Source organism: Dreissena polymorpha, chromosome 16 (genome assembly GCF_020536995.1).
Source record: "Dreissena polymorpha isolate Duluth1 chromosome 16, UMN_Dpol_1.0, whole genome shotgun sequence".
Taxonomy (NCBI): domain Eukaryota; kingdom Metazoa; phylum Mollusca; class Bivalvia; order Myida; family Dreissenidae; genus Dreissena; species Dreissena polymorpha.
This window is the reverse complement of record NC_068370.1, coordinates 2,503,520-2,529,521: the sequence shown is the minus strand read 5'-3', so window position 1 is coordinate 2,529,521 and position 26,002 is coordinate 2,503,520. Positions and strand designations below refer to the sequence as shown.

The window sequence follows — 26,002 nt, the reverse complement described above, 5'->3', positions numbered from 1 at the left end:
GAAATCCCTGCATGTATGTACATGAAGGTGGATATCTTTTCACTCGATCCGCGGCATACGTATTTGGCAGATTTACTCCGCAAAAGTACGCGAGGTTAATACAGACTCGGCGTCGTTGCGCGGATCGATGCCGAGTGCCACGGCGATATGCCGCGTGAACACACGATTCGGCCGCCGCGTACGAATAATCTGGCAGTGGCGTAGCCGCGGATTATGTTTGTGCTGCGTTGGCTGTACTGTATCATGTTCATTTGAAATAAAAATCCCATATCGTCCAATCCAAAGGGCCCTGCAACCTAACTCAAGAAATGAGAAATAAAAACAGTTTTGCATGGTGAAACTGAACATTGTAACTACATAAATGTAAGGGTGTTTGCTCAATAACCGCAATCACAAATGTACCCCTTACGTTCACTCACCTGGCTCGGTCGGACCTAGGTTGTCTGCCCATGGTTTGCGAGGGAGCTCCATTAAAACCTGGCTTGTCCTGCAGCAGCTCCAGAATCTTGCTGTCCAGTACCTTCACTCCGTAGGTCGGGTAAACACCATCTATATTGTAATACATGTGAAATGTGAATACTCTGAGATAACTATGCTTAATGCATAGTGTCGTCCCATGTCAGCCAGTGCAGATAGCACAGGCCACTCAGGAACTACATTTTCCACTTAAACGGATTTTTGTTTAGAGGATGTCTCTTTCAAACAACCTGCATAAGCTAATCTGTGATGACACTTTACCCACAAACATTAAGTCCCGTTTTCCTAGAGTGAGGCTCATATGTAAATGTAGGATAACAAATTACACATTGTTACCAAAATGCAGCCCAAAATATGGTTTACTGCTTAAAAATATTTGAATAACTTGTTTCAAGCTATTTTTTTTTGGCAATTACAGGATTCTTACCTGTTAATTCAAGGATTATTTGCTCTAACCAGTATAATATCAATACTATACTAGTTACTACAGAGACATAAAAAGGCAGGGCTTTTTTTAAGCGGACGCCCACTTGCCCGTGCCGGGTTAAAACCGTCGCGGGCAAGTGATTTTCCAAAGTAGATAGTCCGCCGGGCAAGTCCGTTTCGTATTAGCATAATTGGTATTTTTTTGACTTCTCCCCTTGTATCTATTTATTTTCTTTGGGTCAATATATTTTTTGATCATGTACTAGTAAAACGAGATTTGATTGGTCGCTTGCATAGTATAAGCCAATCTAAACGCTCAAAACAAGTTCTACTCGGTAGACGTTTCAACACGGCGGACGGAAGCGTCCAGCCGATCATTTCTATTTTTAATAAAAGTAACTTGAAATACTCAATAGATTAAAAGGGGGGAGGGCTTAAAATAGTACTGTGAAAATGATTGTTCAGTTTGAAAATCATGTTTAAAACTTGCTAAGAATGCATATGAAGAGTTTCTCACTATTTTAAACTGTGAATAACTTGTATGTTACATATTCACAGTTTAAAACAGTGAGAAACTCTTCATCAAAGACATCAACATGATTTTCAAACTCTGAATAATCATTTTAACAGTACTATTTTAAGCCCTCCCCCCTTTTAATCTATGCCATAACTGCTATAGATATAGTGACAAGTATACCGTTTTAAAATTTTAATAGTAATAAACTCTTCATATGTATTGTATTAAATAGTGACTATTCAATGAAATAAAACTGTCCAGATTTTGTTTTGGTGACAACTTTATATTTTAAAACGATTTTATTTTTGATACATTGAATATAGCTGATATTAAATCTAGCATAATAATGCATGTGAATCAATGCTTTAAAGATCAAATGACAATAAAAAATTGACTTCAAAATAGGGCAACCAGCTTTTAATGAGGGCAAGTAGATGCTCAGAGTAATTTGCCCCCCTGGGCAAGTGAGTGTCAATTTCTTACGTTAACCCCTGAAAAAGGCAATACAAAGTCAAAGCAAAAGTTAAATAAGTGACATCTCAACTTACCTTCCTGACCAATGAGTTTTATATCAACTCTGTTGTTAACAAGAACAGTTGTAAGTTTGTCCCTTGGCACTGTTGCAGGAACGTTGTCCATTCTGCAAAGCAAACACTGCTGTGGCAATGAGGCCAGGTTCAAAGGTAAAGCTTTCAGTTCCTGTACTTGCTTATCAACACTGTCGCCAAAGTCCACAAAGCCAACAACCGCTTTTCCCCCGCTGAGTGATGTAATAACAGCTCTATACCAACCGCCATCCACATATTTGGTACAACAAAAACTGCCAACAGTTGCATTCGCTAGAGGATCACCGGGGTTTGTTGAAAAGTAATTGTGCAGGTCCTTTTGCAGATTGGCAACTTTCTCGACAGGTGTGTGTGTAACTTGCCCATACATGTATGGTGGCTTCACCGCAGTGCAGCAGAGTGTACAATTTGCTCCAACAGAAACTTCTGGCAAAGGCACTTTTACAACTGGCTGAACTGATGGTTGGCTAAAAGTCGTCTTGGGATTAACAACTGGCTGAACTGTTGGTTGGCTCAAAGTTGTCTTGGAAATGCCACTGCTTACAGCAGACTGACTAGGTTTTGATTGGGTTATCTCAGTATTGATGCTTTTTTCACTGTTGTCATAAAGATCTAAAACATGAGTACATCCTTGTTTTGATAGTACTTTTGCAACAAGACCATTTCTTTCGCACATAGCTTTAAATCTACTTGTTTCACCTGGGCCCCAGTTTGAAGCACTTTGCTTATTGATATCTAGAGAACAGAGCACTGCCTGAGCAGGCTGCACTTTGAAATTTGGATCAGTGTTACGAAGTCGAGATGTAGGAAGTTTCTCGGAAAATCCAAAATCTATGGCGGCTACAGTTATGTTACTGCCTTCAACTTCAACAACTTCGCCTCTATACCAGCCTTCATCACTAAATTTTGCTAGGCATGCATAACCTGTGTACAAGTTGGTCAATTTATCATAATTGTGTGCAACTTCATCAATTGCTTGCATCATCGTGTCCATTGTCTTTGCATTTCCCAGCAATTGCACGTAGAACTGGCCTGGATGGTCAATGTGCGAGATACAAACATCATATATACTATCAACAAGCATCACAACAGACGAGTAGCTTTGCCAAAGTTTATTTCCTGCCTTAGGCTGTACAATAGAAGTTCCGGCACTGGCGCTCTGATTTCCTTTTCGACCCTGTTTTTCTTCTATCTTATCCATTGTCACAACATAGCCACTATTTTGATTCCCTGAAAGAACTCTAAGAACCAAGGGTTTTTCTGCTGCTGACAGGTCATGAAGATCATCTTCAATGTTTCCGCTTCCGCCCTTATATGAACACAACACTGCTTGTGCTGGAAGTTTGCACAGTGCTTGTGGAAGAGTGAACAGTTCTTTAATCGATTTCTTCTCACTGTTTCCATAATCAACGAAAAACACATTGCACCAATCTCCCTTGATATCTCTTACAATACCACGGTAAAAAGCACCGTCTTCGCTGAAGCAAGCAGCACAAACTTGACCATTGACTGGGTTCACAATGTCACCTGTCGACGGTAGGTCTTCAGCAAAACATGCTCCAACATCATTCATTAGTGAGTGAAGCTCATCTTCCTGGTTTTTCAGTTGCACATAAAACTTTTGAGAAGACTCCACAAAGGAGATGAAGACCTCGTTTTCTGAACTGTTGTTCAAACTAGCGTATTTCAATGATTGGCTAGCACCTGATGCAGGTCGCACAAACAACGGTGTGTTTGGATCATCTATATTGAATAGTTTCACTTTGTAAATTTCATGGTTAACATCATGACCAATCTTGTCTATCACTTCGCAATTGAATTCCCCACTGATAAGAAGTGATTCATATTTTTTCTTCTCTTCTGGACTCCATGACTCGCCACTTAACGGTGTACAATCACTTACAATGCAGTTTGTTGAAAGAGCAGGTATTGACAACACATACTCTGGTGCTTCCCTGACATTGTTTATTGGTACTGTTTCAGTATTGCCATAGTCAATAAAGAATACAACAACGCTTTGTCCCGATACCCTGACGACTCGACCCCTGTACCAGCTGTTGTCCTCATGGAACAAGGCCAAACAAATGACACCCACATCGAGTCTCGAGACAGAACCAGCCATGCCATTTTCCACTACTTCTGCGATCCTCTCTGCTAAGGTATCGGCCAAGTTTCCAACGTTACCAAACTGACAAAAAGCGTGGCATTCTGGCCCCACAAATTCCAAGTGAGTCACGAAAACAGGTGCTTTATCGCCAACTTTTACCAACGACATATTGAAAGCGTATGTGAACCTCGCCTGGGTCTAAACTTAAACAGTAATGAGAATGTTGGGACTTAAACTCGAAAAATTGTTTCTTCTTTTACATTTTCACTTTTCTTCGTTACATTTGTGTAAGACTGTCTGCAAATGTCTACCGCATGAGCATCTCCCGCGCATGCCAAACTTTGTATCAACGAATATTTAGGTCGTTATCGGCCTCAGCCCAGCGAACACAAAACCATTGGAGTAGGCAATGAAGCACAAGCACACAACAACGGGCAAAGGTGTGCCGTTAGCTCCAGCTGATGGGTCGGGTTGTCCTTTCGAATTTTTTGTCAGAGAAGTTGATTTTTCGTTATAATTTGAATATTTTTCATTCATAATGATGTCTTTACTAATTAATATCATAGCCACACGCTTACCACATGTGAGCTTGCAGTTGGTAGAGAGATTTGTTCACTTGCAATACACGACCTTATTTCAGGAGAAGTGATCAATATATAAAAGTAATGTATTTCTCTTGTATACTAATATAAATACACATTATTTAAGACTGTTGTATTGAGGAAACAAAGTATTGGTTCACCTAAATAGGTTATTTCGTTTGTTCGTTACATTGCATGCTAATTTAAAGTAATGTTACTGTGTCCGATGCATAGCGAATTCATTCCGACCAACATGAAGGTTTTATCATGTGTGTAGGCACTGTACGTGTACATTAGAAAATATATGCAGCGACATCGTGGGAAAAAATGACGTAACACGTATATTAAAGGAATAGTTAAACAAAAGTTCGTATCAGTATAAGGTCGACACGCCATAAAATACATTACATTTATTCAAATGTATCGGTAACTGAAGATGCCTGATAAACATTATATTATCTCGCATATCAGCCGCCCCACGTACAATGTTCTTAAAATAGGTGACTTAATGCAGTTTGACGGCAGGTTTTTCGTACAGGATTATTATAATTTTATTGAAATTAAGGTGATTAAAAAAAGACGTATATTGCACATAATAGCATGTTATAAAACTATAATATTGGATATAAATAGGTTAAATTAACTGTCTGTTGTGGAACTTGACAGAAAACTAAACAAGAACGGAAATACGTTTTCTACATATAAACACAATACGCAAAATTACGTTTTCACACGTATGAATATAATTAAATACTTACCGGTAATACGAACTAATCACCAATCACTTTAATAGTCTATTGTCAATTAAACATGTCATTGATACCGGAGTAGCTAACAACATGCAATCACGCTCGGATATTGACGCTTTAATTGAATGCCAACAATTCACACATACCGGTACTCAAGTCAACGGAAACGTTGGAATAAATAACCGAACACTCAGTTCATTCGTCATTCTGTCAAGTTGCAGCACTCATTACATATGCTTCTTTCACCGACATTTTATCAAAGAAATCAAATACAACTCATACAATAAATAAAACAAAGGTAAGCTTATAAACACGATTATTGACATGTTTATCTTTACGGCCTCGAGACACACAGAGAAAAGTTATATCGGTATTGTTAATTTCAGTATTATTATATCGATAACTTTGAAATGAAAATAAGATGTATTTTACTCGGATGTGTATTTAAATTAGTTAAACACTTTTGTTTGTAGATGTATACTTCACAACTATCAACCACAAAGACTGATGGGAACGACTTCTGCATGAAAGAACCGTCAAGAATGCGGTATTCTTCCAGTTCGTCAACGTTCGCCACTTACGGCCGAAACGAAAGCGACACATCCGGATATCTGTCTACATCATCGCTGGACTCCACAGAAGAAGAAAGTCGACTGACAGTGAACGAGGACAAGATAATGAGCGTATGGAATTGTTGGAGCCAGTACAAAGATTCTTCTTCCGGTCTGAAATGTTCCACGCCTAAACGCACCTCTCCGAGCGGAGTTCTTAAAGTGCGCGTTAACTACAAAACCGGAAGTCGACATCTTGCGCATAAGAGCCGATCCGAAGGGGATCTGCACAGACCCGATGTTCAGAAACCTTTGGATTGCTATCACGCAGATTCATTAGACAGTGGTCTGAACAATTTCAGTAGCGTACAATATAAAACGTATGTTAGTCAGGACTGGAAGCGTTGGCCATACATGACCCAGTCTACTACGGAAAAAGAACTCCGATTAGACTGGAACAAGTCTAAACACGAGAGGCTTCCGAGATACCGCGTGACGATCAATGACCAAAGTCGTGCTACTCATTGTGCTATTTCCGGATTCTCAGTGGACGAGTTCATGAGCGAGCTTTTATCAAATGTGAACCAAGAACACCTGGCAAGTTTTGAGCAGTTTTATGACAGAGTAATTAGAAAGGCGAAGATTGAGCGCTTCGGTCGTGATGGATCTGTCTTTGTTTAAGCGGTATCAGTTTTGCATCCGCTGTGTGCATGCCAAGGTATATTAGAAAATAATTGTGCTATTTTTCATATTCACGACGGTCTAAATTATATGTACGTTTGTATTCATGTTATTGATGTGTTGAATAAATAACAGATATTCCTAAAAGTTTTTTCTTTTTGTTACTTTACAAAATAACTATAACTAAATATATATGCATCTTAAATGCAGAAACACATTTCTGAAGTAGAAAGCTGACATACAATCTTCGTAGAACCTTAACGACGATGAAAATAGTGTTTATGACGATTCTTCTTGCGCATTAGAAAGTCACGGAATATCATGCATTTCGGAGGGTATTCTTTCAGCGGACATAATAAGGGATTTTCTCGCAAATTATATACTAGTAGGTATGAAACTAATCCGCGCGTGTATCTTCCAATTAAAAAAAAATACTACGTAATGTTCTTTTAAACGAACATAGCCAATACGGAACTTTAGTAACACAGTACCCACGGAAAATATAATTGATGTCGGCAGGATTGTATGCTCAGTTGTAACACAATGTTATATTGCGTAGCCACATAAATATTTTGCTCTTCGTTATATGTTTGGTAAACAGGTGCATCGCTGCTCCGCCGACTATATAACAAGTTAATCAATAAAAATATAATTGAACTCCAATTTTGTCTACTGAAAATTTCAAAATACACAGGAGTAGTGGTTGTTTCCCTCCGTGTACAACTTGGCGCAGTTCAAAGTTTTACTACCTTCCAAGTCTGAGGCTGTATTATGTGATGTCCCTGTCCCAGCAGGCCTACACAATTAACTAAATATACAACGAATTTTGTTTCATAGCAGCGGCGAAATTTTATTCATACCTGCTACAAATTGTGAATTGCATCAGCTGCAAATTTTTATTTATAACAGATAGAAATTTTTGATTGATCGAAGCAATGTCCAGCTACTAGGTTTTCGCTGAAAGATTGCTAACCTATTTCGATGTGGTCTTTTGTTGTGGTGAAGAGCCGAAGAATGGAGCAAACTCGGAGTCTGGCATGAAGACAACTCACATCCATAAGGAGTGGTCATGAATACGGGTCACCCTACCGTGTACTAGACACTGGGCTAGTTAGACACACCCAGGATGTAATACGTTCCCGTAAAAAATAAGACAGGGATGTATACTAATTAATTTATTTAGTTGGATTGTTCGCCGTTTTCAACAGTATTTCAGTTTTTTCACGGCGGTCAGATTAGCAACTCACACTATTCCTGGAAAAGCTTGTTTATCTCTTCAAAGTGCAAATACTTGTGCCTGAAACTGAAAACTGCCATTCTTCAAGTTCTTGACTGGCGTAGAAAGAATTTATTGAAAAATCCGTACACAGGTAACGTAGCCGGCCCGGTGATCGAACCCGCGATTTTCGGATTTGTAGTCCATCGCTCTAATAACTAAGATAGCCGGCAGCACGTATTTAAGTATTCAAAATAGTTGCAAGTTAATACAGATAAATATAGAGTATATGTACCCGCATTTGTAATATTTAATGACAATGAGTAACTGAATGGCGTAGAAAATACTTCTTGAACAATCCGTACACAGGTTATGTAGCCGGCCGGTGATCGAACCCGCGATTTTCAGATTTGTAGTCCAGCGCTCTAATAACTATGAAAGCCGGCAGCACGTATATAAGTATTCAAAATAGTTTGAAGTTAATACAGATAAATATAGAGTATAAGTATCCGCATATGTAATCTTTAATGCCAATGAGTAACTGCCATTAGAACATGTAACGTGTGGAATCGGAATATTCGAAATTGGAAATTGTTTTTGTATTGCGGGAATGCATGTAAAACAGACCATTTTCGTTATAAGTTAATGATAATGTATTAGAAGACACCACAAAATCGCACACTTACACAACATTTAGACATTAACGATATGAAATACCAAAATAAAAAGCCGACTGTCTGTAAATACTGAAATGAACTATTGTATACTTAAACAGGAATGATAAAAACGATGCAGAGTTTACATGATATAGTTTGCTATTCTATGAGTAAACATGCTACACATTACAAATAATTGTGTTCCCATAATAAATAAAGAAGATAATGAAGGTTTTTGTCAATCGGAGAAAAACAACTTAAAAAATAATGGCTGAAGTATTGTGGGGAAAAAAAATTTGGCATGCGTTGCATGTTTGCTCATAGAATAGTAAACGTTATGATCTAAACACCGTCATGCAATGCTATTATATAATTATGAACACATTCAACAAAATAATCGTACATATTTATTAATTAAATTAATTTCCTTTGAGTACACTTTTAAAGACAGTAGAAACCCGAGTGCATCTTCTATGCACATATAAAAAATCATTTCAGGAACTCTATCAAATTTAACAATATATTATGTATGCAAACAGTATTTGTCATCACCCAATACAAATACACCATACAAAGTCCATATACAAATATCCAAAATATATCCACCCATGATATTTGTTGTAAAGCTTTATAGCAACGCTTTACCTGTTGAATAAATATGAGCATTGGTCCGGGTATACGGGGCTTAATACAGTCTGCACAGGCTAATCAGGGACGTCTCTTTCCGCCTTTACTGGATTTGCGCTTAGAAGTGACTTCCTTTATACAAAAATACGATTAAAGCGGAAATTGTCGTCCCTGATAATAAAGGTAAAGGTAATAAAAAAGGTACCCTTCGGAAGTTAGTAATTTTCTGTATTACATGCTTTAAGAAAAGAAATAATTTTATTTTTGTTTAACTCGACGTTTATTATTATTATTTATTTACCGTTAAATATGAAATGAGCGTACTGTGCTTTTATCTGTTGACGCCAATTTTTGTTAACATTTTCAGTGTATTATGAAATGATTATGAAATGAATGTGATTTGTTCTTGGCTGTTTCCACTGTTTGTTTTGTTAATATATAGTTGAATATAAATACTCAATTCAGTGTGTTCATAAACACACAACACTCTCAGGAATTACCTTTTCACAAGTTTGATATTAACTAACTACTTATCGGTAATACGAAATAATCACCAATCACTTTAATAGTATATTGCCAATTAAACATGTCATCGATACCGGAGTAGCTAACAACATGCAATCACACTCTGATATTGACGCTTTAATTGAATGCCAACAATTCACACATACTCAAGTCAACGGCAATCGTTGGTATAAATAACCGAACACTCCGTTAATTCGTCATTCTGTCAAAGTTGCAGCGCTAATAACATATGCCTCTTTCACCGACATTTTATCAAAGAAATCAAATACGATTGATACAATAAATAAAACAAAGGTAAGCTTATAAACACGAGTATTTACATGTTTATCTTTAGGGCCTTCAGACACATAATTTTTTTTTATCGGTATTGTTAATTTCAGTATTAATTTATCGATAACTGTGAAATGTAAATTAGATGTATTTTACTCTGATGTGTTTTTAATTAGCTTTACACTTTTGTTTGTAAACGTATGCTTCACATTTATCAACCACAAAGACTGATGGAAACGTCTTCTGTATGACAGAAATGTCAACAATGCGGTATTCTTCCGGTTCGTCTACATTCGCCACTTCCGGCCGTTACGAAAGCGACACATCCGGATATCTGTCTACATCCTCACTGGACTCCACAGAAGAAGAAAGTCGACTGGCAGTGAACGAGGACAAGATAATGAGCGTATGGAATTGTTGGAGCCAGTACAAAGATTCTTCTTCCGGTCTGAAAGGTTCTACGCCTAAACGCACCTCTCCGGGCGGAGATCATAAAGTGCGCGTTAACTTAAAAACCGGAAGTCGACATCTTGCGCATAAGAGCCGATCCGAAGGAGATCTGCGCAGACCTGTTGTGCAGAAACCTTTGGATTGCTATCATGCAGAATCGGAAGCAGGATATACGAAATTGGAAATTGTTTTCGTATTGCGGGAATGCATGTAAAACAGACACTTCTCGTTATTAGTTCATGAGAATGTATTAGAAAGACACCACAAAGTCTCACACTTACACACACATTTAGACATTAAAGATATTAAATACCAAAATATATAGCCAACTGTCTGTAAATTCTGAAATGACCAATGTATATATATACGCCTCTCGTGTTTTGACTTATTCCCAGCGAATCAGAGATCCTTTTTCGTAGTTGATGTGGCCAGGTATGGCCGACGCTTCCAGACCTGACTGACATATGCTCAATACATTGTACGCTTCTGAAAGTGTTCAGACCACTGTCTATCGATTCTGCGCAGATCCCGTTATATAAATATATGTGTGTGTGTGTGTGTGTGGGTGTGTGTAATACAGTGGTGTCACTGCATCAGTCACCAACATCATCAGCCAGGATCCACCCATCAACAAGTGTTTCGACCCTTTAATCCTGGTACACTCTCCGGGTGGTGGGTCCGCAGTGGTGATCAGTTCACTACGTGTTGGTGACTGGCTTCCAGCTCCTCTCATCTCTTCGAGACCATAGCCAACTGGATGCCCTTTCAGCTGATTGCTCTAGTCTGCCCTCAGCAGTCCTTCTTTCATGGCCATTTAGTCCTATGGCGCCCAACATCTTCCGTAGTGAATTGGCTGGGAAACCCCTTGCTCCTATTTCAACAGGGAACAGCCAGTTTCTCCATCCTTGTTGTCTGCATTGGTCCATGAGATCAGAGTACCTGGTTTTCCTCCTTTTCATAGGCGTCTTCACACCTTGTTTCCCAAGGGATTGTCAATTCAATCATCACCAGGTGCTTTGCAGTGTTGGACCAGATGACAATGTCCGGTCTGAGATTGGTTTGTACTACCTCCGGAAAGACAAGCGTTTTCTGTAGGTCAACAGCCATATTCCAATTGTCAGCTTCGTCAAGTACTGAAGATGTTGTTCTTTTGCCTTTAGGTGCCGACTGGCCTTCCTTAACGAAGTGGATGGTTTTTGGCTGTGGCTGTTTTCTCTTCTTCATTCGCTGTCTTTTAAGAATGTCTGCCATATCTCGAAGTACTATGTCATGGCGCCATCTATATCTGCCTTGCGTGAGTGCTGTGCTGCATGACGATAGTATGTGCCCCATGCTTCCAGTTTTGTTACACAGTTGACATGATGGACTGTCTTGTATTCCCCATCTGTGTAGGTTAGCTGGTGAAGGTAGCAGATCATATACCGACCGCAGTAAGAAGCTGATTCGCAAAGGCTCATACTTCCAGATCTGGTCCCATGTCATCGTCCTTGGTGTGGTGTCCCATTTTGTCCATGCTCCCTGGGAACCCATGGCTACTGCTCTAGATCTTCTCTCGTCTTCTTCCATCTTCCGCACTTCATCTACTACCATTTTTCTTTTTTCCCCGCTGGCTGCTTGGCTCCATCTAGGACATGTTGAGATTCCAAGACCTTGGCGCCCACTAGTGGTTGTTCCAACAATGTCTTTCTGCCTAAGTCTACTTTCTGCCTGGGTCACTGCCTGGCTGGCTGACCACTTTCTCCCTGTTCTTGTCTCTATACCAGCTTTCCTGATCTTATCATATCGGGATTCTTTCAGAGTTACCACCAGCCGTGCCTTTGATGCCTTGAACTCCTCCACTAATGATGATAGCAGGAGTTGTAAATGATTGGATCTTCCATAAAGACCTGTTTGTTAAGCTTGGTGGTACCCCTGACCATCTTCGAAGATGCCTGCTTATGGTTCTTTCTAGGCCTTCCACCGTTGAGTTTGCTATCTCATACAGCATAAGGGGCCACATCATGCGATGTAGAAGTCCGTGTTGAAACAACCATGCCTTGAATTTTTCTGGTAGCCAAGACCTGTCTATTTGTTTCAACCCTTCATTTAGCTGGCCTTTGATGCGCTTTACATTATTTGTATCATTGAGGCTGGCATCATACCACTTGCCCAGGCACTTGATTGGACTATCCATGATAGATGGTATGTCTTCTCCCTGTACCTGGAGGTTGAACTTCTTGGTTGACTGGCCTTTCTTGATGATAAGGCTTCTGGATTTCTTTGGCTTGAATTTCATTCTTGCCCAAGATGTTGTACTCTCAAGAGCTGAGAGGACCCATCTAGCCTGCACATGTGTCTGGGTTGTTATAGTCAAGTCATCCATGAAGCTCCTGTTGCTTGGTAGGTAGATCCCCGACGCTGTTTTTGGTCCACGGGTTTCCTTCTTGGCAGCATTCAGGATTAGGTTCATGCCCATGACAAATAGGACAACGGAAACGGTGCAGCCAGTAATGATTCCCTTCTCAAGCCTCTACCACTCTGTTACCTTCTCTCCCACTGAGAAACGCAGCTGGATGTTGTCTAGGTACCCAAGGACAATGTTCTGTACATGTGTTGGTATGTGATAGTGACCCAGCGCTCTCCATATCAGCTGGTGTGGTATGGAGCCGTATGTATTGGCTAGGTCTTGCAATACTACTGTCAAATCCTGTTGGTTAACTTTCGCTTCCCGTATCAGCTGGCTAAAAGCGTTTGTGTGCTCTATATAACCAGAAAATCCAGATACACCTCCTTTTTGGATTGAAGTATCCACATATTAGTTAGCAGTAAGGTATGTTGTCAGTCTTCTAGCGAGAACAGCAAAGAAGATCTTGCCTTCCACATTTAAAAGCGATATTGTCCTGAACTGGCTTATGTTGTGCGAGTTTGTTTCCTTAAGAACAAATAGACCTTCTGCTTTCTGCCAGCACCCCGGTACCTGTCCTTTTCTCCATACCACCTTAATTAGGCGCCAAAGGCGACGAAGCAGTCTTGGGCACATCTTGTAAAACTTATATGGTATTCCATTAGGTCCTGGGGCAGAGCCAGCTCTAGCTTTCTTCACTACATCTTTTACCTCAGCCAGTGTGGGTTCTTTACTGTCAAGTGCTATAGTTGGAGCTGGTTCAGGCATGATGTGTGCACATGGGCCCAAAGGGTCATCTCTTCTGGTGTCAGAGTGTGTATCCCCCAGGTGGTTCTGTATCTCCTCCATTGAGCTGTTGATGATGCCTGATTTCTCATTGTCTAGCAACTTTTTGGAGAACTTGTTTGGATTGGCTATAAATGCAGTCTTTTGTTGTACTCTCTTACGTCTGTTCTTTCTTGCTGTCTCTGCTTTTCTGAGTTCCCTCAGTTGCTTTCTCTGTAAGTCTCGTAGCTCTTGCAATCCAAGTTTCTCCTCGTCTTTGGTGTTTCTATATGCCTTTCCCAGTTTCTTAAGCTCTTGCCTAATGGCCTGTATCTGCCTCTCTCTCCTGTTGGGTTGACTTGACGGTTTGGAATGTTTTGGTACATAGACTCCATATCGTTCTTTGCCAACGGTGTAAATTAGGCTTGTCATGGCCACTAGTTTTCTCTCAACTGCCCCTTGTAGAGTTGCTTCCAGGATAAGATCTTGCTCGTGATCAAAGTCTGTCTATGCCTTTTTATTCGAAGTCTTTGGCCACTCCATTCTTGGTCTCTTTTCCTCCTCTGGTGTTGCTGGTGGGGTCTTATGCGGTACTTCTGTTACTGGTTCAGGGTCATCTTGGGTTTGAAGTAACTCGATGAGAGGATCAATCTGGGATTCATCAGGAATCTATGTGCTGTCAGATGGCATCTCATCTGCAGAGTGGTCTCTAGTTCTGTGGGAAGCCTCCTGACTAGTGTCCTCCTGCGTCTCACCAAGGATTAAACTTGTGCGCTGCTTCTGGGATGCCTTTTGACCACATGCCGATCTTGCCTGGTGAATCCGTAGACCCCTGAGGTTCTTACAGATTTTCCCGCATTTACATCTAACTTCTGCCGGTGTTCCAGTCAGTGTCGGTTGAACTAGCCGTGTCGTTATTGGTTTATCCGTCCGGTTGAGTCTTTCATCCTCCCCTACTCTCGTAAGACTCTGGGGGTATTCTTCTGTTAGTGAGTCTATAGCTGCTGTATGTGGGTTGCCCTCTCACGAAGGCTGCATTCTGGGGTGCCAACCCATTATGCCCCGTCCCAGTCTATTCCTGGTGGTCATCTGTCTTTCCAGTGTCACCGTTCTATTCTCGGTTGCCATCCAGTCTTTCCTAGAAGCCATCAGATCTTCTCTGACATAGAAATGTGTGTAATACAGTGGTGTCACTGCATCAGTCACCAACATCATCAGCCAGGATCCATCCATCAACAAGTGTTTTGACCCTTTAATCCTGCTACACTCTCCGGGTGGTGAGTCCGCAGTGGTGATCAGTCCACTACGTGTTGGTGACTGGCTTCCAGCTCCTCTGATCTCTTCGAGATATATAATAAACAAGATAATGACTTAATTTTTTAGGTTAATCAGAAGAAAAACAACTTAGAACATATTGACTTAAGTCTTGTGGGAACTAAATTGTTTGGCATGTGTTGCATGTTTGCTCACAGAATAGTAAACATTATGGTATAAACTCTGCAATGCGATACTATTATATAATATGAACACATTAAAAAATAATAGCACAAAATTATTAATTAAATTAATTTCAATTGAGTACACACGTAAAGACAGTAGCAACCCGAGTACATATGTTATGCACATACTAAACAAATTATTTCAGGAACTCTTTCAAGTTTAACAATGTATTATATATGTGAACAGTACTAGTCATGACCAAATAAACATACAGCATGCAAATTCTATACAAAAATATCAAATATATAACCACCCTAAATGTGGTTTGTAAAGCTTTATAGCAAGACTTTAACTGTTGAATAAATATTAGCATTGCTCCTGGTAAACGTGGCTTAATGAAGTCCGCACAGGCTAATCAGGGACGTCACTCTCCGCCTTAACTGGATTTGCGCTTAGAAGTGACTTCCTTTAAACGAAAATACTATAAAAGTGCAATGTGTCGTCCCTGATAATTAAGGTAAAGGTAATAATAAAGGTACCCTTCGGAAGTTAGCAATTTACTGTATTACATGCTTTAATAAAAGAAATACTTTTATTTTTGTTTAACTCAACGTTTATTAGTGTTATTTATTTACCGTTTAATATGAAATGAATGTACTGTGTTTTTATCTGTTGACGCTAATTTTTGTTAATTTTTTAAGTGTATTATGAAATGATTATGAAATGAAAGTGATTTTTTTTACTGTTTCCACTGTTTTTTTTGTTAATGTATAGTTGAGTATAAATACTCAATTCAGTGTGTATATAAACACACAACACTCTCACGAATTATTTATTATTATCTTTATTGCTATATTTTTTCACGCATGTATGAATGTTATATATTGTTCACGATAAGCTGTAAAATGCTTAAGTGCATACAATACTTGTTCCGTTCTGATAAGGCTGTGCATCCTTTTTACATCCATTAGATCGCAAATATGCGCATGTAGAACCAATTATTTAAACTTGCAAAAAAAACAACGAATGTCCGTATGTCCGTAAGTCTGTCTTTTTGTCTTTTCTACTTATAAACACAATAATTAAAATTACCTTTTCACCAGTATGATTATACTTATCGACTTACCGGTAATACGAAATAATCACCAATCACTTTAATAGTCTATTGCCAATTAGACATGTCATCGATACCGGAGTAGCTAACAACATGCAATCACACTCGGATATTGACGCTTTAATTGAATGCCAACAATTCACACATACTCAAGTCAACGGAAACGTTGGTACAAATAACCAAACACTCAGTTAATTCGTCATTCTGTCAAAGTTGCAGCACTCACAACATAAGCCTCTTTCACCGACATTTTATCAAAGAAATCAAATACGACTGATACAATAAATAAAACAAAGGTAAGCTTATAAACACGAGTATTTACATGTTTATCTAAAGGGCACCGAGACACACACATACATATTTTATCGGTATTGTTAATTTCAGTATTATTTTATCGATAACTGTGAAATGAAAAGTAAAATTTTACTCTGATGTGTATTTTAATTAGTTTTACTCTTTTGTTTGTAGATGTATGCTTCACAACTGTCAACCACAAAGTCTGATGGCAACGTCTTCTGTATGACAGAAACGTCAAGAATGCGGTATCCTTCCAATTCGTCTACATTCGCCACTTACGGCCGTTACGAAAGCGACACCTCCGGATATCTGTCTACATCCTCACTGGACTCCACAGAAGAAGAAAGTCGACTGGCAGTGAACGAGGACAAGATAATGAGCGTATGGAATTGTTGGAGCCAGTACAAAGATTTTTCTTCCGGTCTGAAATGTTCCACGCCTAAACGCACCTCTCCGAGCGGAGTTCTTAAAGTACGCGTTAACTTAAAAACCGGAAGTCGACATCTTGCGTATAAGAGCCGATCCGAAGGGGATCTGCACAGACCCGTTGTGCAGAAATCTTTGGATGACTATCATACAAAATCGGTAGACAGTGGTCTGAACAATTTAAGTAGCGTACAATGTAAAGCGTATGTAAGTCAGGACTGGAAGCGTCGGCCATACATGACCAAGTCTACTACGGAAAAGGATCTCCGATTAGCTGGGAATAATTCTAAACACGAAAGGCTTCCGAGATACCGCGTGACTATCAATGATCAAAGTCGTGCTTCTTATGGTGCTATTTCCGGTTTTTCAGTGGACGAGTTCATGAGTGAGTTTTTATCTAATGTGAACCAAGAAGACCTGCGGTTTTACGACAGAGTTATTAGAAAGGCGAAGATTGAGCGCTTCGGTCGAGATAGATCTGTCTTTGTTTAAGCAGTATCATTTTTACATCTGCTTTGTGCATGACATGGGATATAATAAAATGATTGTGCTACTTTTCATATTCACGAAGGTCTTAATAATAGTTTCGTTTGTGTTCATGTTATTGATTTGTTGTATAAAAAACAGATGCACCTACCCGTTGTTTTTTCATTGTTTAAATTTATAAAATTACTAAAACTAAATAGTTATGTATCTACCATTCAGCAACACATTTGTGAAGTAGAAACCTGACATACAAGCTTCGTAGAACCTCAATGACACTGAAAAAAGTGCGTCTGTCGGTACTCTGGTTAACCTGTTGCACCTTTACTTAATTTTCTTGGCCCCTTTAAACGATATACACACACCGCTTCTTATTTACCTGCATAGCAACTTTAGTTGCAACATTAGAAAGTCACAGAATATCATGTATTTTGGGGATCTGATATTCTCTCCTCTTATCAAAATAACACAATAAGGGATTTTCTAGCAAATTATACAGGTATGAACTTAATCCACGCGTGTATCTTTCAATTAACAATTTACTACCTAATGTTCTTCAACACTAATTTAACAAATACGGAACTTTAATAAGAAAGTACCAATATAAAACAGTTTCTTCCCCGTTCCGCCGACTATATAACAAGTGAGTAAACCAATAAAAATGTATTTGTACTCCAATTTTGTCGAATGAAAATTTCAGAATACACCAGAGTCAATACTTGTGCCAGAAACAGACAACTTGCCTACTTGAATGGCGTAGAAAGTAGTTCTTGAACAATCCGTACACAGGTTATGTAACCCGCGTTTCTCGGATTTGTAGCCCAGTGCTCTAGCATCTATGATATTCGGCCCGTATATAGTTATTAATATAATTTCAAGCGAAACCATATAAATATTGATTATAAGTACCCGTATATGTAATTTTTAATGACAATTTGTAACTACCATTATAACATCTAACGTTTGGAAGCAGGAAATTCTAAATTGGAAATTGTTTTTCTACTGCGGGAATGCATGTAAAACAAACCCTTCTCGTTATAAGTTCATGATAATGTATTAGAAAGACACCACAAAATCTCACACTTAGACATACATTTAGACATTCAAGATATTAAATACTTAAATAAATAGCCGACTTCTATACATACTTAAATGAACAATTGTATACTGAAACAGGAAGGGTTACCACTAGACCGCGGATCCGTGGTCTAGTGGTAACACACTGGCTTCACAATCCAGAGATCGCTGGTTCGATCCCCCGCTGCACCTAACCTACTAACTCGTCTTTCGCATGAGACGTTAAACCGAGGTGCAGTGTACTAGGTGCTATACACCAGGCACTAAAAGACCCAGGGTCACTTCTGAAACGGGGTGTCTCCTGTATCTTGCACTATTCCCCGTAACCAACTAACACGTCTTTCTGAGGGCGATGGTCATATGGGAGACGATCCCGGTGCACTCGATAAAAAATAATGAAGAAGAAGAAGTAATTCGTCATTCTATCAAGTTGCAGCACTCATTACATATGCCTCTTTCACCGACATTTTATCAAAGAAATCAAATGCGACTGATGCAATAAATAAAACAAAAGTAAGTTTATAAACGCGATTATTTACATGTTTATCTAAAGGGCCTCGAGACACACACACATTTTTTAGCGGAATTGTTAATTTCAGTATTATTTTATCGATAACTGTGCAATGAAAATTAGATGTATTTTACTCTGATTTTTATTTAAAATAGTTTATCATTATTGTTTGTAGATGTATGCTTTACAACTATCAACCACAAAGACTGATGGAAACGTCTCCTGTATGACAGAAACGTCAAGAATGCGGTATTCTTTCAGTTCGTCTACATTTGCCACTTCCGGCAGAAACGAAAGCGACACATCTGGATATATGTCTACATCCTCACTGGACTCCACAGAAGAAGAAAGTCGACTGACAGTGGACGAGGACAAGATAATGAGCGTATGGAATTGTTGGAGCCAGTACAAAGATTCTTCTTCCGGTCTGAAATGTTCCACGCCTAAACGCACCTCTCCGAGCGGAGTTCTTAAAGTGCACGTTAATTTCAAAACCGGATTTCGACATCTTGCGTTTAAGAGCCGATCCGAAGGGGATCTGCGCAGACCCGTTGAGCAGAAACCTTTGGATGGCTATCATGCAGAATCGGTAGACAGTGGTCTGAACACTTTCAGTAGCGTACAATATAAAGCGTATGTCGATCTGGACTGGAAGCGTCGGCCATACATGACCAAGTCTACTACGGAAAAGGATCTCCGATTAGCTGGGAATAAGTCTTAAAACGAGAGGCTTCCGAGTTACCGCGTGACGATAAATGACCAAAGTCGTGCTACTCATTGCGCTATTTCCGGTTTCTCAGTGGACGAGTTACAAATGTAATGTGTCAGTTTTTATCAAATGTGAACGAAGAAGACCTGCATTTGTATGACAGAGTAACTAGAAAGGCGAAGATTGAGCGCTTCGGTCGAGATGGATCTGTCTTTGTTTATTTGAACATCTGCTTTATGCATGACAAGGGATATAACAAAATGATAGTGCTACTTTTCATATTCACGACGGTCTTAATTATAGTTACTTAAGTGTTCGTGTTATTGATTTGTTAAATAAATAACATATATACTTACACGTTTTTTATATCTTAAATTCACAAAATTACTTAAACTAAATAGTCTATATACCATGCAGCAACACATTTCTGATGTAGAAACCTAACATCAAAGCTTCGTAGAACCTCAATGACGCTGGAAATAGTGCGTATGACGGTATTTTAGTATACATGTGTTTCATTAATCAGAATTTACAAGATACAGCCCGGCAAACAAATGAATTTCGTAAATTGTGGATGGTATGTTTACACCAGCTAACTTATTCTACAAAACAATATTTAACCAGTTCTGTCCTTACAAAATCCCAATTACCAATTCCAACCTTCACCATACCTTCTGGCACATAATCAGAGGAACAATTTTGAATGATTTACCAAAACAGATATAAAGATTTATGCTTTATTAATGCCTGGTTAGTTGATCAGGTAATTGTAAGTTAATTGTTTTCTCATTCATCTACTTGACTTGTGATCTAGGTATTATGCAACTGAATTTTTTATATGAACCAACTATTAGTTTTATAAATTTGTTTTTAATTGATATAAACATATTTCAATTTTATTCTTAAATGAATAATGAATTATCTTTGTTTTACAGCACGTGCCACAAGAAATTTAACATTGTTGGATTCAATGAATGACAATCTGAAATCTAACAACAGACTTCTAAAATTCCTAATGGCCCAGGGCTTAGGTGGGGTAGAGGCGGCTGTGCCCATTGAGCTTCCAGATGGAAATCGTCTTCCCCTTGAAGACTGTGGATGACCTGGAGGCACTGGAGACATTGGATGATGAAACAACGTCTTTATCTGTTGATAGTATATCTGTAAGTGATATCTGTATATCATAATGTTTTGTTTAAGTTTTTTATCTACATGTATCCAGATAACGTGCATCCCTGATTGAATAGTAATAATATAGATAAAAATATAGTATATCACTGAAATGAGAATAAATATGATTGAAATGCACACTAATTTGACAAAACAGGGTTTATTTATACATGAACTGTTGTACTTCTAACTTCTGACTTGAAAATAGTGTCATTACACTTCAATTTTTGTAGGTGAAATGTATTGCTGAGCTTGGTGGCCGAGATGTACAGGACACGGTTGGTCGTACCATGAGAATCTTGATTGACAACAGCCTAGCCAAGCAACACAATTTCAAGGGCCTTAAGGGGAAAATAAAGTTTGAGGGCCTCAACATCACAGGCATTATTTTTCGTAAGTTAAAAGTGATTTTACTTGTTTCAAGCACCAATTGTGGCTGCGGGGTGCCCTTCAGCGGTTGATAGGTCAGAATTGCAGTTACCGTTGGGTCTTGCATGTTGACAGTGGTATCTTATGATTTTGAATGTTTGCAATCCATGCAAATGTTAGATACTAAGCTATTGGGACATTTCACTGTAAAAAACCTATTTATGTGCAATATTGGTGATTAGTAAATGCCCCCTTTTTCATGTGGGCCATTTCCATAAGCTGATGGAATAAAAATCTCAGATGGTGAGTTTTTCATGTCAGGGCTTTTTTCACAACTTTGCGAACATGACCTTTACCCTTGAAATTGGGAATTCAAGCGTCACATTAGCCCAAAATGGGAAAATAGTACATAAGTGTATTAGAATAATGAATAGAAATAATGAATTTCTTGGTAAATCTTTGAAAATAGAATGATATACATGAAAACCAATTGGTAAAATGGTTATTTCAACCTACCAGTCCTTTTTCTACACTAAAAATCTCATCATTTCTAAACTTCAAAAACTGAAATTGTCTATTCAGATTGTTTGTAATTGATTTTGAAAAAAAGGTATGTTTTACCATCGGGACTAGTACCGAATAACGGCGTTAAAATCAGTTGAAAAAAGCCCTGCAGTTATACCTGTTTAATTACATATTAATTTAGAAGCATGTAGCTTGAAACTAACTTTTCTGTATATGTTTAGCAATTTAAATGCACTTTTTTTACATTTATATGAACTCGTCCTTGAATTCAAGTGTAAAAGATAAGGTGCTTTAAGGTAGCGCACCTCTAATGGGCACATATCCAAATATAATCTAATTAATTATTTTCTTAATCAGCATCATTTCACTGAACTACATGTACATGCAAATTTGTAGGTAGGCTTTCCATGCTTTTTAAAAAAATATACCGATTTTTTCAAAACCACCCCCACGCTCGGCTTTTGTCCAGTTTATTTTCACCCCTGGGGTATATAAAAGTTCCATAATTCATTCAAATTTCCAAATATGGGCATGCAGTTGGTGTGTAGAGATGCTGAAAAGGTGTTTAAAGTTTAAACAAGATGAAATAAGTATTCTTTTACAGACATTTATGTTTAACAAATTTTTAGCTATGGAAGAGCGCCATGAAATGTAAGTGATTTCAGCCAAGTAAAAATTGGGTCGGTTAAAAACAAAGTGTCATAAAATTCAAAATAGTATCATTTAAGTCATACTTTAAACTTAGTTTTTATAGAAACACTATATACAGCAAAAATACCAAGAAATAGACAGATTTACCGTTAACTTTTTGAAATAAAAATAAAAATGCAACATGCATGGTTCGTATTTTCAACAGTAAATCACCCAATTTCGCCATAACGTTGTTTTAATTTTAATAATTGAAGAAGGTGCAACGTATTTAACAATAAATATAGCTTATATGCCATATTAAATCAAATTACGTTAGAAAATAAATAAAACGCGTCGCAAAAAAGTATACGTCGTCGGCAGGATTCGAACCAGCGCGGGAATATCCCAAAAGATTTCTAGTCTATCGCCTTAACCACTAGGCTACGGCACCTAATAGTAGGCTCTTCAACCTTCGAAAAAATCGCGGGAAATCATTAGAGGTGCGCTACCTTAATGGTTTATTTAATTCCTTGAAGAAAAATCAATAAAGTATTCTTTCTACCCCAAATGTTTATTCAAGAATAGTTAAAAGATTCAAATCTGAGCAGACAGAAATAACTTTAATTTTAGTATGACTGTTCACTAAACAGTCAATTGTAACACTCTGGGTATAAAAATCTTCTCTTGTGTTATGTCTGTTTAATGGAAATATCACCAATATTGAATTGTAAACATTTCCCATGTAAACTATAACCATTTGTATCAGGCTGTCTGCGCATGAATCCCGTGAAAGACATGGAGGCTGCTGTAACGAAGTGGCTTGGAGGGGCGAGAGACAGGAACGGCGAACGAAAGTCCAGAGAAACTCTAAGGGAGCCTGCTCTTGCAACGCCTCCGCCTGGATCGCCTTCCAGCACAAAAGCAAATTCAAATTTCAGTGTTGACCGTTATTTTTAATTAAAATTATGTTGTAGATTATGTATGATTATGGTGTGAAGTTCGTTATTTTGAAAAAAGTGCATTATACTGTTTTATTTTAGTCGTCTTTTAAACTTTTTCTTTACCTTTTCAGTTTACTTTGAATTTATTTTATGTTTGCCAAAATAATATTTGATGTTTGTCTATTACTATGTTTTTTTTATAAATTATATTATTACTAATAGACTGTTTTATCGGCAATGATCCATCTTTGTATTATGTATTATATAAATATAACATGGCTGACAGGGTGACAGTAAATTTGTCAACTTGAGGAAATACTGTCAACCGAGGCGAAGCCAAGGTTGACAGTATTTTTCCGAAAGTTGACAAATTTACTGTCACCCTGTCAGACATGTAATATTTATTTTATTATACCGAATAAACTATTCAAACATGAACAATTTATATGAACCATGAACAATTTTAATATTCAATAATTGAATTTAATTTCAGCAATGAACAACCATTAATATGTTGAGTAGTTCAGATTTACGGGCAGAGAAAAATGAACTTCGCTTTATTCGGCACCGACCTTGTAATCAATTTATCCCATCAATTTTCTTAGTCGTCAATTATTTCTTTAAAAATATAGATCTATTACAGAACCAGCTTTCCGTATTTTATTTTCATCACTTGATTACGCAATTTATGACGTACTTGTGTGACGTCATTTCGGTGACGAAACATTTTGGGACAACAATATGGACGTGTTTTTTTTTTTATTACAGTAAAATATTTGTTTAAAGCATCGCACGAATCCAAAACGTTTTTCGGATTGTGTGTTTGTCATGCATAACACCTTAAGAACAGACACTGGAAGTGTATATCGTTGTAACTTTATTGTTATTAGCATTGGATTAAAGTTGCCTTTGAGGTAAGCGTGTCGTTTATAAAATACTAAATTTATTTTCTTTTTTGACTCCTGTCAAAGCTTAAATAATGGTATTTATCTATTCTACAGCACAGTTTCAGCTGCAATCGATATTTTAATTATCCAAATACAACGGACATGCAAAACTGCGTACTGCGCATGCGCGAATGGGACAGTATTATTTTCGAACATTCCGCACGTGATTGCTAAGGCAGCGGGATACAGTATTTTTTTGTCAGTAAATTTTTTCCCGCTGGTGACACGTAATTGCTATGGCAGCGGGATACAGTATATTTTGGTCAGTAAATTTATTCCCGCTGGGTCTGACAGTATTTCTATGTCACGATGGCCTATGGGAATTTAGCATTGCAAATAAAAGTGAGGTAGATTTCCGCCAAACGACGTTACGTTATTGTATGACGTTGACGTCACTTCCTTTGTATTTGTTTATGGTAATGTACTACTGATGAAGGCTACGGCCGAAACATGTTTAGTACCAGAAACATTTAAATAAACAGTGACGTGTTTGTACGATTTATTTAATTTTATGTTTGCCAAACTGCATGATTAACTATTGTATTGTGATATTTTGCTTAGCTGAGAGTAACTGGATAATTGAGTTGTGTTTACAGAAGTGAGTTGAGTATTTTGTGAGTAGAACTTCAATTGTATACAGCAGCATTTTACTGATTCTGTTTGTTAGCTTGCATAATCTGTGCTGCCTGTCTTTTGCACGGCACATATTTAAAAACTTGGTCAGAATGTCCAGGCCCCATTAAGCCGACCGATAGTGCGCATTTAAGACCCTCTTGTTTTTCGCTTTCAGATGTAAAGCATGAGCACCGGTCACATGATTTGATGTGCTCAATCGGCATACAAGAATAGTTGGGAACGTTACGTCTGTCAGATTCAACAAAAAGCTATGATTGTAACTAGTGCATTACTTGCAAATATTCTCATCACTCATCGTTTATCATGAGTTGATTATTTCATTCTGATTTGTTTTTTTTCTTTTTCTATGCATTGGAATGGTGTGTCTCCAGAAATTCCTTTTATTCGTATACTCGGATGATGAGTAATACTGTCCGCATACGAGACCAAGAAACCATGAGTGACTTCATAGCAGACAGGGTAGCTAATAATCGCACTTCTTTCATGCGCAAAATGATCGGGAGCTGCACTGGCCGAACATGGAATAACACACATTTCACACAACGCCGGGTTCTCTTTCTGTGCATGCTGTGCATTCAATGTAAAATAAAAAGAATATAAAGTGTGAACATGTGCTAGTTTTAGGAATTGTCTGAAACAAAAAGATTCAGGTTCACGACGTGCTCGTAAGTGATAATAGATTACAAGAGGCGTGACGATATTGTACAAGTCATCGTTCCCCTTTTCTTTAATGCTCAGAGACTTGATTAAACTTATTTATATTAACCGCGTGTCAAAATTAACAAGACTTTAACGATTGCCTGTGAATAAATTAACACAAAAGTCAACATTAAAAAGCGATAAATATTATAACGATAATACACGTTTTCGAGGGCATGATCATCTGCGGGCGCTCGAAAAGTCCGTTCCTGCCCGAGTTCGCCGCACGAGGGCAGGAACAGATTTTGAGAGCGCCCGCAAATGATCATGTCCGATGAAATGTGTATTTTCGCTATTATTGCATAAACAAATCACATAAAACAAAATAAATTAAAATAACATTGAAAACAAAAGGTCTTGTTCAGTCGACATCGACAAAACAATTCGATTATTTCATATGACGTCATACAGTTCAAGGTTGTGTTTAACATATGCCTCACTCGGTCATCGTCAGAAATGACGAGGCTTTACCTTTGGATAG

The 26,002-nt window shown here is 38.2% G+C and overlaps 1 protein-coding gene across 15 annotated transcripts in view; it reads right to left on the bottom strand.

Annotated features, from left to right (window-relative positions):
- LOC127861849 (uncharacterized) overlaps positions 1-4,418 on the bottom strand; it is a 72,258-nt gene extending 67,840 nt beyond the window's left edge. For all 15 annotated transcript variants that reach the window (XR_008040324.1, XM_052400538.1, XM_052400546.1 and 12 more), the window contains exons 1-2: positions 1,969-4,418; positions 420-549 (exon numbers count right to left, since the gene is read on the bottom strand). Coding sequence is in view for 14 of the 15 variants with exons in the window: in XM_052400538.1 (XP_052256498.1) it covers positions 420-549; positions 1,969-4,261 (2,423 nt within the window). In the remaining variant the exon portion in view is untranslated. The remainder of the gene's footprint in view (positions 1-419; positions 550-1,968) is intronic.
- Between the last annotated feature and the right edge of the window lie 21,584 nt (positions 4,419-26,002).